Source organism: Anneissia japonica, unplaced genomic scaffold, assembly GCF_011630105.1.
Source record: "Anneissia japonica isolate Jap-2015-1 unplaced genomic scaffold, ASM1163010v1 scaffold287960_len3192837_cov198, whole genome shotgun sequence".
Taxonomy (NCBI): Eukaryota; Metazoa; Echinodermata; class Crinoidea; order Comatulida; family Comatulidae; genus Anneissia; species Anneissia japonica.
This window is the reverse complement of record NW_022712725.1, coordinates 1,842,150-1,857,115: the sequence shown is the minus strand read 5'-3', so window position 1 is coordinate 1,857,115 and position 14,966 is coordinate 1,842,150. Positions and strand designations below refer to the sequence as shown.

Sequence of the window (14,966 nt, the reverse complement as noted above, 5' to 3'; positions counted from 1 at the left end):
TACCGGAAACTGTATGTTTAACTGAAAATCTAAATCTTCTCAATGAGCATGCTCTTATTAATTAACATTTAACATGTTAAAAGTAGAAATTACTTTGATATAATTATTTAGCAAAATATTTCATAATTTTTTACGAGAATTTTTCCCTATTTATAATACAGTATATTAATTTTTTTTTGGCAGGGAAGTATATTGATGAGGTTCATTTCCATTGGGGTGGGAAAATATAACAATTCAAGTTTTATGAGATTGCATTTTCAAGTATGGAAAGAAAAACAAATACATTGTTTTATATTGTTTATTTTGGTAGTATATATCACCAATAGCTTTAAGTTCAAGGGTATAGTATTGGTGTTATAATGATGGGCTCATCCACATCACATTGTAACCTATACACAGGCCAACTTATTTTAAAGAGGGCTACTAATATTATACTATCTATAAGATTAAATATTGTATATATTTGAAAAAAAGTGGTGTAAATTTAAGTTTAATGTAAAATGCAATATAAATATATGTCTGGGCTATAATTTAAATATATATACCAGTATTTAATAAGCAATTAAATTAATAATACCCTGTAGATGTTGGTATTTTATTTAGAATGTTTTTCGTGTGTGATAAATTTTATCAAATTGAAAGTTTTCTGATATCTTTAATCTTACAAGTTGGAAGTATTCTAGCCCGTGTCACAGGCCTAATTTTGGGTTACTCACTCTTTATTGCGCTTAGTGCGCGCCATACCTAATTTGATTGTCGTCCCATACTCGATTTCTTTTCTTTTTTTTCGGATTAGGATTCTGTAAGTTAAACTTTGTCGTTGGTAGTGCTGTCCAGAACGAGAAAAAATAAGTTACTTGTGGCAAGTCTAGAAGTAATCATGCAATAATCATTTGATGTAGAAGCGGTAATATAAGAGCAGCTAAGCTCAGTCGGCTAAACTGGTGGCAGCAAGTGTGTGTGTGTGTGTGTGTGTGCGCGCGCGCAGAACCCTGGAGATCCTTTGGTCCCTGGTCCAATTCTCATCGCTGCTCTCCTTGTATTTGAGCTAGAGGGCTGAAATGCAAGTTACGGTAGCATCTTTTAAATTACACGTTTAAAGCTGTTGGTCCCATGTGCACGTTGAAGAATGCGGTACACTCCTCAGAATAGAGTAGGGGATTCCATTGGAAATAAGTCTTCTTTAAACTTTCGTGGTTTGTCCTTGGTGTTTTCACCGAATATAGCCAATCCAATAAGCTGCAAAAAATGCAAAGATTCCTCTGTGTAATACATCAAATACAGTGTGCCAGAAATGCAACAACAGCAAAAATTAATCTGAATAATAATTTTGCGATTTTGCACTCAACATTCTCACAGATTCTGGTTCTGAAAATATATAGTGTTGAGTACAGTAGGCCCTCAAAAAGCGTGATTCTATAGTGTAGATAATTACCTAGTTTGGAATCAACACCTAAAATTGTGGTTCTATGAAGCCACGACACCCATTTTCGAATTGCAATTTTGTTCACCTAACAACAAAACACATCTTTGTCAGGAATGTCTCTATCGTGTAGATTCGTTGGATTGTCGGACAACATAGTAACATGCTACCAAAACTGTAATGCTGTACAATTTTTATTTATTTTGTTTTTACAAACTGTAAACAAAAAACGTTCACAAATACCACAGGCCCTAACAAGGAGGTAGCTAACGGTTTGGCTAAATACCCCTTTTGAGCGAACTACCTTTTCAAACGAAGCTAATGATGGTGAACCACACATCCATTTGCTTCAAACGACGTCAAAATGATGATGAAATTATTATTATTATTATTATATGCTATAATGCTTCAGCTCCAGTTGTTCGTTCACCCCCGTTCCCCTACTAACCATCAAAGCTAATTTGGACACCACCATGGTGTCTTAGCTCCCCAGCACCTATAGGTCTTATAGTTAATCCCCTATAAAATCTTGATTACGTGCCCAAAATGGAAGGCCTAGAGAATAATTGTAGTTAAATAAGAAGACTTGAAATTTCTTTGTTTTTCCTCAACCACATTTGTGGTAAAATTTTGAAAACCCTAAAAACATCAATGAAAACTGAATTGTTTGCTTAGTTGGAAGTATCATACAGGTTATCAACTTCCAATGAGTTTACGGCTAATCATAAAATGTAGGAATGGTATTATTTGTTTCTGATATTTTGTTTTCTTTCAAGAGTATAAGTAAACTTTTTAATATTAATTATTAAATTTGTTATATTTATATTTACAGTTACATTTCTAGTATTTACACACGGTACGAATTTAAAACACGCCTATATACAACAACAAAATATACAAAAATAGGCTACTTAAGACACTATCTTATGTGAAGCGGTGTTGATGCCTTTTTATAGTACTTCCAGTAAAACTTTGCACTCGTGTATGTGTTACTAAAACACGATATGTAATATCTGTATTTCTTTACAAATACTAAAATTACATTATTATGTAAGTAATTGAAATATATATTAGGAGTTTAGCCTTCTAGAAGGTGTCGCATATCTCGGAGCGCCGTGAATATACACTCCGAGAACTTGGTTGAGTCAGTGTCTGGACAAGATCTTTTTGATGACACGTGGAAAAAGAATCGCGAGTCTTCTGGACACATGTAAGAAATTCCATAACCTTGATCAGAGGTTGGCCCGAATCCTCCCCCTGGAGAAGCCTGAAAACAAAATTAAAAGTGGATGATAGATTCCTCAAAATATAGTTTTTAATTAAATTTGTATTAATTCATATTTAACCATAAGAAAAATTGCCTTTTTATAAATAAAATATGTCTCCTGTTTATCGCATGGATTCAACCCACGAGTATAGGCAAGGTAAGCACCCAATGTAATGAGTCAGATCACATCGCGCGCTGTAGTCGTAGTTTTTTTTTTTAATCCAAATTGTGTGTCTTGTGCTAGGAAATGGATGTTAATATCCATGCTGTCTCTATTTAACCAGGGATGTTGATGGGTACCTGGTTGTGTTTGAATCCAAAGAACTAATAGAGGAATACTCCCCCCCCCCCGAGTATGTGTGGCATGGGTGTATTAAGTGCACAGAGGCCTTTCCCGTTAAGTTCTTGACCATTACAATCGTATGTCGAATTAAAGGAATTAATAGCAAGTACGTCTACGTGTTGTTGAATTTCAATTAAATTAATTAAAGATATCTGTAGTTAAATAATTGTAAAACAAAATCAGGAACACTGAAATATTTTGAATCATAAAAATGGTAGTTCCCCAGGAGAGGATCGAACTCTCGACCTCCGCATTACCTAACCAGTAAGGACGAAGCCAAGTACTGTTTATAAGTACGGCGCGCTAACCGACTGAGCCACTGGGGACACCTACCAGCGTTAACAAAAAATTAACATTAGCTATTGAATGTCTTTCGTCAGAAGGTAGCTAGCTGTCTCTTATACACATCTAGATGTGTATAAGAGACAGGTCTTAACCCCATGACGTCAGTAGTGGGTACCTTACCTTATTCCTTGTTTCCATTGTGTATGGGGGTTTCTTTACTTGGTTCTGTGGCGTTTGACTAGTTGACAACGTAAATGGAAGTGAGAGTGCGTGCTTAAGGAATGGACTTTCCTAAAATAATAAATAAAACGCATTAATCATCCGAGTAACAGGAGAATAATCTATCAACAAAAACTGTCATAAAAAAGAGGAAATACAAACAAAACATTATTAATAATTGATGATGATAATAATAGGCCCCTTAATAATAATAATAATAATATTAATAATAATAATAATACTATAAAGGTTTTTAATTATATATTAGAATCATGCTTCAATGATTAATGTTCAAAGAATATAGATACAATTAATGGGGGAGGGGTTACATATTTTGAAGAGGTTTTCTAACGCCAAGTATTTGTTGTTCCCCTCCCCCACCACACCCCACTCCACACTGACTGACTGGCCGATGCGCGTTTTCTAAAGGCCAACTCAGACAGCGTCGGCCGACGCAGCCTGACCCGATTTATCGTCGGGGACAGCCTTAAGCCGTCGTGAGAAATATTAAACACGTTTAATATTCTACTACGCGACTGCCCCCGACGCACACTATCGCGTCTGCGTTCAACTCACACAGACCCGACGCGACAACAAATCGACGACGGCTCAAGACTGTCCCCGACGATAAATCGGGTCGGGCTGCGTCGGCCGACGCTGTCTGAGTTGGCCTTTATATGCATGGCGTAGCCAAAGCAATGGCATTTTTGATAGAGTTGCTTCTAATCTAAGAGTCACTCTTAATCACTTACTCTATGAAGTGCCTTGCACATGATGTATAGGGCAAACAGATGTCGATCGCAAGCCTTTCCCGTCATACTTTCCTTGTACTGTAAGCTATGTGTTTGTGCAGCTTTCTTCAGAAGTGATATTTTCTGTTCTCTTGAATGGTGGTTTTGGACCATTGCCCTATTAAATAAAAATATACACATGAACAAACAAGATGTAACGACCTCGGTTTTGACCAATGTATCATAAACGATTTTGTGAGTGATCTTGCTGGTTGGTCTAAGTCCACATTACGACAATCCTTCATTCTGAATCACCCAGAGTTGTCCTCTTGGTGTTTGTCGTATGATAATTTCCAAATATTGAAAACAAATGATACTTAATTATAAATTATTCGTTAAACCCAACATTATAAAGGCAGCACACGTCGCTCTGCTCTCGATGGTTGTCGGCCGACACAATTCCATGGAGAATTAACGCAACGCGACGAAGTGAGCGCAACGGATCGTTTTAATGACGATCCTTTCAGACTGCTATCGACGAACACATCATCGTTCAACGCTCACAGAGCTACAGAGCGATGTTGGGTTCGTCGGCCAACAGTCTACGACGCAAATGGCCAAATAAATAAAAACCGATTTTACATTTCGAAATTGCAAAGAAGTTAAGCTTACTTTACGAAAGCAACAGAAGCCGGTGTAGCTGAACGGATAGTCTCCGTCCTTCCGTGCAAAAACAAACGGGTCATAGAAGATTCGTAAGTGAGAGGTGTTTTGCCTGTGTTCTGGAAATACGCTAGTTGATATGCTAACTGGAGGTAGGCGTCCGGACTTATCTATAAAGAAAAAAAAATTATGAGGTTAAAGAGAAATAGTTTGGGGCGTAATTCCTCCATGGAATATCTCTATCAATGTATTGCAGTAAAAGTAGCAACACATTCGTTCATAATTCATTCATATTATTATGCTTATTTATTATTTTTTGTTTATTGGTTTATCCTTTTTTTTTATTTGTCTTAATTTTAGCATCAAATGTTTTTTTCAAAGGTTTGGTTTAGTGCAGTGTATACACTTATTATTTTATACTTTCTTGTTTTGTATGTATTTAAGGTCCCCTTTGTCTTGATTGACTAACCTCACAATAGGACTATTTTGTTAAATACACTAAGACAATAATGGGACACCGTCGGGAACCCACACCCCGCCAAAAAAAGGGAGGAAAAAACAATAAAAAACTTTATGAACACTGAAAGTTCCGATATTCATCAGGATAACCCTAATAAAAGTAATTGCACATGTGTATTTAAATTGTATTCTCAAAAGACTGCGTCCAAATACAGTTTGATGTGACGCAATATTGAAATATTTATATTGTCTTAACTCTGCACTGATTTTTTTAGGTATACCTTTTGTTTCTTGACGAATCCTTTGCCATATTCATCAAAGTTCGTCACGACCACATCACAATCTTCGTTATTCTGTGAAATAGGGAAAAAAAGAGTTATGTATTATAGGCCTAAGTCATTCCAATTCGGAGTGTTTGCGCCCGCCGCGATAGTGGTTCTGCGTACCGTATTACACGAAGAAAAAACAAAAGGAAAAAAAATAAAGAATCCGGACATCAGAAGTTATGCGTACAGGGCAGAACTTCGATTTTGGAATTGTTGATTACAAATTATGCTAATCGTCAGGTTGAAATGGTTTAGGCCGAAAGTTCTCTGATTTTGTAGTTTTGCACCGGGCTCCATCCGCCATTGGGAGAGGGAAGGTTGAGTTTAGAGTTATAATCAAAATCTGTTTTACCAAGAATATTGATAATGTAACCTAGAGTATCTTTCTGGACCCCAGCTGTTTGTATCGCTGTTGTACCTACCGTGCGTAGAAAGTTGAAGGCGCGTTTAATGTGCCAATTTAGATCATCATTAACCTGCCATTGCAAGATTGTTGGCTTAGACACTGTTGAGAGTTTGGCATTTTCTGGAGGTTTGCAGTTACCACTTTCATCGTAAACATTATCTAACCTGTTTGAAAAAAAAGTATTTGATTGAAAAATGATTTGGCAACAACTGACATGGAGAGGGCTGAAGGGGCCGACGGCGCAAAGGTTACTACATCGGGAGCTCGATTAAGTGAGCGGGCAAAACAAAATGATTTTCAACTATGAGCGAATTTTATTTGTTCAGCAAATTTCCAGTGTGCAACGGATAGGTGTTGGCGCCTGGGGGTCGCAATCCTTTATGGGGCGTGCTCCCAATCCCCACACCCACGTAGATAAGCCACTGCTTAGCAAACACTATCTATATAATCCAGTCATTTTGAATGAATAACCGTATCATGATATAGATATAGCCTAGATCGACTATTTACAGTAAAACATTATAGCTTAATTTCGAAGAACTTACTCCTGGACCATTGCCCACTCTGAGACATGGGCGGCCACTAGCGCATCACCCCACGTATGTTCCACGTTCATACTGTATCTGCCATTCCCGAAGAAGATCAAAGATTGAGATTTGTCAAACCAGCACGTTTTGCAGTCTCCACACATTGAAAACTGGGCTTGTTCATTCGAATCTTGCGGGCAACGTTCATCAAGTGTTATCTGAGAGTTTAAAAAAAGTCTTAATTTTTGAAATTCTGAATAGGTTTAACTTTATTTAATTAAATTTGATTGTTTCTTAAAAGAGAGAAAAAATTAAGTATAACTTACATATATCGCCGCATTTTCTACTGTACGAAGGATTTCTTCATTTGCCCCGGTTGCTAGATATTGCTTGCGTACTTGTGCCCAATCAGAACGTTGCAGTCCCGTGAGTGAAGCCATTGATGTCGCAGCATCTTTTTTTTTGTGGAAAATCAACAATTGAGTAATTTATTCAACTATTTAAATTTTGGTTGATCTAAAATTTTGCCATTAATCTATATCAATTAGTCAATCAGTCAGCCAGTCAGTCATACATACAACCCATCTATCTACCAACCAGTCACACCACCCAACTGACCACCGACTGACTGATGACAGACCGACCAATCACTGACTGATTAATCGAATGATCTTTGATTCATACTGATTAAAATCTGATACGGTAAACCAACATTCGGGTCTTACATTGGTGGCGCTCTGCGTCATCAATTATCCACTCCAATTGGTCCTGTATAGACTTGGGCGAGAGCAGCTCTCCGTTACTATCAAACATGTCAACCTTATACATCACGCCTTTCCTATTTACCACGAAAAACTATAAAAAGGAAAGACAAATGCGATTTGAAATGTATTCGTTGTAGACCAAGGAATGTCATTTGATAAAGGATTTTGTATTTGCTAGTGAAAGTTAAAACATACTATCAAATAAAATTAAAGCAGCCGTAATGTCATTCGTCAGAAGGTAGCTAGCGATTTAGATAAAAACGTGTTGTTGATTTCAATACAATAGATGGTAATATAAAATGTTGTAATTCTGAATTTATGTATTGGACAACGTTGTTTTTGTATCGGGCTATGGATATTCAGCTATTATGGAGCAAAATTTAAGGAAACTCCGAGTCAAAAGAAGGAAATATATTCATAGACTTACCTTAGATTCAGATATATCTACATGAATAATTTCATCAATTTCTTCACCTGGAACTCTATAGCATAAAGAAAATTATTTCGTTTATATTGCAGAAAATTGCGGCGTAATGATTGCGTAAAAATTGTTCGCGCCTTTGAATAGATCAACTGCATGGGCTCCAAGTATACTGCAGATAGTGGTTTGTATGGATTAAAGTGATAATAATGATCATTATGGCTATTGTCATTTGCATGTGGTTTATTATCATTATCACTATCATCACCCTCATCAAATCATCATTATCGTCATCGTCATTACCACCATAATTACTCATTACAGATATCATTGAAAATGTTTAAGTGTATCAATATACATTCGGACAATATTAAAATAGATAAGAAAAATCAGACTGACCTAGCTGAACTGAAGCAGCGTTTGTATTGATTCATACACAATGGAATTGCGTTTTGAATCATGGTTGCAGGTATCTGACCATTCTCCAACATCAGCATGAAGAGCAAATAAAAATGTACTATCGCACCGGCCCTAAAAAGGTAGCAATCAATCAATTAATACACAGCAAATTAAAGTCCATTTACAGTGGTTCTAAAAGTGCTAGGAAGAAAACGATAAAGATGAGAACGTTATTTGACTGACAAAGGTAATCACACTAGCTAGTGTAAGTTGACATGAGCAGCTTAGCTCAGTCGGATACTATGTGTGCGCTGAACCGTAGAGATCTCTAGGTCTCCGGTTCTATTGCCATCGCTGTTCTATTTGTGTTTAAGCTGGAGGGCTGAAATGCAAGTTTCGATAGCGCACCGTTTTTCGAATGAGACGTTTAAGCCTTTGGTCCCATGTGCATTATGGCCCGTGTGCAGGTTTCGGAAAAGAGTAGGGGATTGTCTCTCGGTGTACTGCCCAATCACCACCAGAAGGACCAAACTGGAAATAAGTCTTCTTCAGACTTTTGTGGGATGATCCTTGGTGTTTACACCGAACTTAAATCCATCAATCCATCCAAATTTACCAGGGTTCCGGTACTGCAGAATGGTTATCCAAACGCATGCTCCCCTTGTGTTTCAGTTGGCGGCTTGAAATACAGGTTTCAATAGCCCATCGTTTTTCGGATGACACTTTGAAGCCGTTTTTCCTATATGACTAAGGTGCACTCTAAGGAACACAGTGCATTCTTTGGAAAATAGAAGTACCACAGGGGATTGTGCCCGGTGTGCCGCCAAATTTACCAGCCTGAATGACATTATGAAAATACGTTTTCAGACTTCAGTGTGTTTCAAATCAAATACTGCTATCCTATCTATAGTCAACTAGTTTCGTTCTTTAGGTTACGTCGGTAATATCTTACCTTGCTGTTTGGATTCCAGTCGCATGGACAGAGAAATTATCAAGACCATAAAAGTTGCTATTGATTGGAAGAGGTGAACGCGAAGCCAAATATGCGTATTTTTCCCTGTAAAAGAATGATATGAGAAATTTTACATTAATTTGTACTTAGATTATAGTCAAAAAGTTTGAACTAAAGCATTATAAAGGCCATTATCATAGTATGAAAACATGTGTGTATTTTTCGACCGATAATTGCCTACAAATTATCATTGCATTGTTGATTGGCTAAGGGTGTTTTTACTTACCACCAATCGGATACGTAGCTGGGTGACCACCACGCCTTTAAATTCAACATGAATTGTAAGCTCGTTCCTTGGGATTTTGTAAATTCCTTTAACAATAAGTAAACACATTTTTGTTAATTGCATTCCTGGAGGCCTATATAAATAAAAATGAACATTTTTATTGAATCGATTTTTTTTTAAAGACACTGATCGGACATTATGTAGAACGATAGTTATTCATATGAAAGAGCATGATCGTTTTGTTTTATTTCAAATGTTTTAACGTTTAATAATTAAAGGAAGAGCTTTGTCGTGAACAACCCGAACGGCCATGAGTGAACAATTTGAAGTAAGGTTACGCAAAGTACTCAGGAGAGATCAGAGAAATGGATGAACTAAGGAAGAATAGCGCCACCTAGTGAGGAAAATAATCAACAACATAACGTTTTACCTTTCCTTCTTTTTTTATTTGCTCGTATTCATCTTTGCTTAAGACTGGTTTCACTGACTTCATAAACTTCCTAATTGTAGAACTCAAGAGTGGTACGTGCATGCGCGGAAGGCTCGATTGGCAAGAATATGTGGACGGCTTCCAACCTCCTAAAACTCGAATGGACAACATCCAGGCAATGGTCCATTTTGAGGTATTCTTTGGTGGCTCGTCTAACAATAAGAATAAAAAAGATGAAAACGAATTTGTAATGAATACGGTGACGACGACAACGACGACGTAGTGGTGGTGGTGGTGGTGGTCATAGGATAATGTCGATAACGATAAATGCTGATGAAAATTTTATCAATAATAATAGTATACCAGAGTAACCCCGCAAGCCTACTTACATAGCCATCCCCTGTAAGCCAGTAATATTCTAAGAAGCACCTTTCGGATGTAAACGAGGCCGGCGAAGATCAAAGTTCCCAATACAACCGACAGCTTTAGCTGATTTTCGATGTTTGTTCGGTCATCTTATAATAAATAAATATAATAATTATCATTTTCATTATTAATTCGATCGCAATTCTTCATAACTATAATAATCAAAAACATTAATACCATTAAACTGCACATATACTCAACACTAAAAGATAAAGGCCTACTTTGTTTTGTTTTTTTTCTGAACTGTACAATGTACAAGCAATTTAAATACTGGATTATACTGTTTAAAGGGTTGAACACAGACTTATATCTTTAACAGAGGCGTGTCCAGAATTTGAGAAATATGGAACTCAGTCTTAAAAGGGCGTGGCCAAAAATTCAAAACCTGACGAACTATTTTTCTAATCTTTTGAATTGTGCCTTTGAGGCCATGCATTGTGTTGACGTTTACATATCTACTACATAATAAACAATGCATTATTCACTGAAAATGAATGTTTCATTTTCATATCATTTTTTGTAACGTACCTTGTATATAAATATAATCGCCAATGCCCCAGAGTAGCATTCGACAACTCTCAAAGATTGACAGTTTCGTTACAGTGATGAAAGCAACTGTCAGTATGGACCCTACCAGATCCAACAAGGATGATGGCCATAGAAAGTTACGAATAGGAGTCCTAAACAAAAAATTAATACAAAATATCGATCGACAAATTATGCCTTTAAGTACAACATTTTATGTTGAACTGTTGAGGTCAAACCCGGGACCAGAATTGCTTTCACTTTTGTTTAACATTGAATGCGACACTCTACTAGGCCTATTAAAAATACTGCCGTATAATGATGGTAGATTGATATATAGATAAATTTCGTTCAATATCATATGTAAACATTTCATACGACTATTAAAAAAAGATCACAAATAGAACAGATAAAAAATCTATAAGCGAACAGCTTAAACATCTATAAGACAATAAGTCTTAGTAAATTTATTTTAAAAAATATGTATATATGGCCTAATTAAATATGCATTTTACATTGCTTTCACTAACACAACATGAAACATACATTGTATACCAGGATATGTTGGCCTACAATCATGGATAGGATAAATGTAGCCTACGTTGATAAATAAATTAACTATTTATTTGTAGTGAATTTTAAGTGGCCCAACCAATATTTTGGTGGTTAAGATATCTTCAAATTTCAGATTCTGGGTTCAAAACCTATGACACGCAATAATGTTATTGTTCTAACGATTAAGATATTCCAACCCACTCCCGAAGCACCATAAGACAATTTTTTTCAGAGTTCATAGTTAAAATATGTACTCGATGGTGTCATATAATATATATGCTCCGTTAGTACAAACATCTAAATATTTATACAATAACATTGGCTTTTTTTCTCGTGATCATCATTACGAGAGTGAAACCCAACCAGTGCACTCTCAGACACTGCTTTCTAACACAAGACAAATAAAGTACATACGTATGATTTTTTTACATAAATTAAGTCTCCTTATATTTTCATGAGACTCAGGGGTGAAGTTGTTTTTGATCTTGCGAAAAATGCCTACTTCGACAGGAATTGAACCCAGGACCCTGAGATTAATGGAAGGAAGCATCTTAACATCTAAGCTACACCCGCGCTACTGTAGGCCTACTTACAATATACGTTTCCTAATTGGTAGTAGACTTCTATGTTTTGCTGGTCTCAGCATATTGTTGAAGGGTCCACTCTATATTTTCTTGAAGCTGTATTCAACACTTAGATAGATGTTATCACCTGTGCTTCAACCAACTGTGAAAGGAAATTTCCGAAGTTTCAGTGTAGGCGTATTTATATGCTATTATCGAGACCAATCATATGATGCACGTTTGAAGGCGGAGCATCAGATTAACTATTGCGGGTTTAAAAATAAATTTAGTTACTAAAAATATACCTAGGTTTAGATAAAAGTAACCAAAATAGACAACGAGATTAATTATTAATAAAGTTGTCTTTGTAGGTACTATGTAAATAGGCTTATGAGGTCAACTGCTATTGATACGGATATGGTATTGGGATGGACAGAAGGGACAGATAACGCAGCCCTATATATAATTTATGTGATATTATTAACTTACTAATAGTAATAGTCTCGTATCCATAATATGGTTACACTAAAACAGGTTATCGAAACATCATTGCATACTGATAGGCAAAAGATCAAAATATCTCGATGTGGAGTTCATCCTATGTTATTTTTGTCTTATTTTGTTAGAAGCAGATTTTTCATTTTCTATTAATATATCCTGGTACTAACCAAGGTACCTAAAGCTCCGATCCAAAACAATAAAGAAGAAATGAACGATTTTGTTCAGAAAGGTGTTTTTTTCGCGAGTCCCTCTCAATTGTGACGGACCATTCAGTTTCATAAGACATTAAGAGACACTAAATTATTTTCTGGCACAAAGAAAAAGACATCATCGCTGTATTGAGAGTAGGTCATGAAAAAGCAATTTTTACTCAATACAAAATCAAACCACAACAAATTTCTGAACAAAAAAATTAATTCGCCAGAAGAGGATCCAACTCTCGACCTCCGCATTACCTAACCAGTAAAGACGGATCCAAGTACTGTTTATAAGTACGGCGCGATAACCGACTGAGCCGCTAGGAACACCTGAAAAACTTTTTATAACTAATTTACTTATTAGGTCATATTATTTTCAAAAATCATTCTCATCATCACTATTCTTTTTATAATAAATACTATTTATTATTGGCTTTTCCTAGTAGTAGCATTACCTAAAGACGGATCCAAGTACTGTTTGTAAGTACGGCGCGCTAACCGACTGAGCCACTTGGAACACCTTAACATTTTTTTTAACTAATTTACTTATTGGGTCATATTATTTTCAAAACTCATTCTCATCATCACTATTCTTTTGATAATGAATACTATTTATTATTGGCTTTGCCTAGCAGTAGCTGGAAAAGCCATTGTTTTTTTTATATGATTTTGGTTCCTTCCATACCTTTTCCCCATCTTTTTGCACTGGGTTTTTCTACCCGGTACTTTGGTCACTTTCCATGCTTGTTGGATCATCTTCAAACTTTGTCCAAGCATAGGTCATAATATCAAGGATGTGGCACCTAAAGTTTAGTGACAATTCGGTGTGGGTGTGAATGTAAGGACCATTTTAAAAAGGATCTATAGGAAACACCCCACTAGATATTTCGAAACGGGGTCAATTATTTTTCGTGTTTTACGTTACATTTTTTTTAATTAGTTTTTACTTTTTAAATTTCAACATCACTTCTCATTATGGCAATGAGGAAAAGCCCTATGTTCTGTCAGACATAAATAAATAAATGTTTGATGATCAACAGAGGGGGTGTCACAAATATTTATTCAATATTTGTCACTATGTTGTTAGCACTATTTATAATGGTTGGAATAAAAAAACATATAATGATGAAGCATTTAAGCTTTGTTTCATGATTAATGTTCGCGCACCAGTACATCAGTTGGTGGTCTGGTGGTCGTCACGTGCGTTCTTTTGGGTTATTGCTTCTTCTCTGTAAATATGGATCATAATCGTAACATCACACACTAACTAGGGAAATGCGATTTATTATGTTTTGAAAATTGTTATCATACGAATGACGATTTAATTTATATTATTATGTATGAGGGGCGTCACCGATGCACTTGCACTGCGCAAGACCTCGTTGTGATCGTCACGTGTGCTCTTCTGGTTTATTGCTATCTTCTCTGTAAATATGGATCATAATCGTAACATCACACACTACCTAGAGAAATACGATTTATTATGTTTTGAAAATTCTTATCGAATGAAGATTTTGTTAATATTAGGTCTATATGTGTATGAGGGACGTCAACGATGAATATCCCCACTGCGCCAGACCTCGTTGTCTGCATGGACGTATCACCGGATCTACTCAATCCTCTTTACTGCATCATGTTAGAATATAATGACAATGATGGTGACCGAGTGAAAGTTAGAATGTCGATCATACTGCTTCATTTCGATTGTTGCTTGTCGTCTCTTTTTCTTTATGCCTACCTTTTTCCGTGTCGTAATTGTAATTGTTTACCCCTGCGTGTCCTTTTATATACCAAGTCTTGGGTTTAACTTTTGTGTCTTTCCTTTAATCATGGTGTAAATCTAATGTCAATTTTTACTGAGTAATAGTGATTTGAAAAAAAAAAATGAATTGAAATCAAAGTTGACTTTAGGGTACTTTCGTTTTTAAGAGTGCCATATAGAACATAAATTCCCGTACTCAGCGGCTCCAACCATGGTGGGCTGAGGTAGTCTGGGCCCTCCATCTGTAAAATATACTACGAGCTTCAAACAAATGAATAGGAAGAATTAGGAGCAAAGATCGTTTAGAGCCCATGTATAAATAAAAAAATTTAAAAAACTTCACCTATTAACATTTACGTATTTATATGCTATTATCGAGACCAATCATATGATGCGCGTTTGAAGGCGGAGCATCAGATTAACTATTGCGGGTTTAAAAATAAATTTAGTTACTAAAAATATACCGAGGTGTAGATAAAAGTAACCAAAATAGACAACGAGATTAATTATTAATAAAGTTGTCTTTGTAGGTACTA

General features: G+C 36.0%; 1 protein-coding gene and 1 non-coding gene across 2 annotated transcripts; both read right to left on the bottom strand.

Moving 5' to 3' along the window:
* Positions 1-139: 139 nt before the first annotated feature.
* On the bottom strand, positions 140-12,132 carry LOC117107985 (carnitine O-palmitoyltransferase 1, liver isoform-like). Its single transcript, XM_033249798.1, has 17 exons — positions 12,001-12,132; positions 10,856-11,007; positions 10,291-10,416; positions 9,902-10,113; positions 9,472-9,557; positions 9,186-9,290; positions 8,234-8,365; positions 7,841-7,895; positions 7,375-7,504; positions 6,976-7,103; positions 6,668-6,867; positions 6,139-6,286; positions 5,672-5,743; positions 4,941-5,101; positions 4,290-4,446; positions 3,499-3,609; positions 140-2,690 (listed from the first exon to the last, which is right to left on the bottom strand). The coding sequence occupies exons 1-17, from the start codon at positions 12,051-12,053 to the stop codon at positions 2,502-2,504; spliced, it is 2,217 nt and encodes a 738-aa protein (XP_033105689.1). The 5' UTR covers positions 12,054-12,132; the 3' UTR covers positions 140-2,501.
* On the bottom strand, positions 3,252-3,359 carry Trnai-uau. Its single transcript has 2 exons — positions 3,322-3,359; positions 3,252-3,287 (listed from the first exon to the last, which is right to left on the bottom strand). It is a non-coding gene; the product is annotated as a tRNA-Ile (tRNA).
* Positions 12,133-14,966: the final 2,834 nt, after the last annotated feature.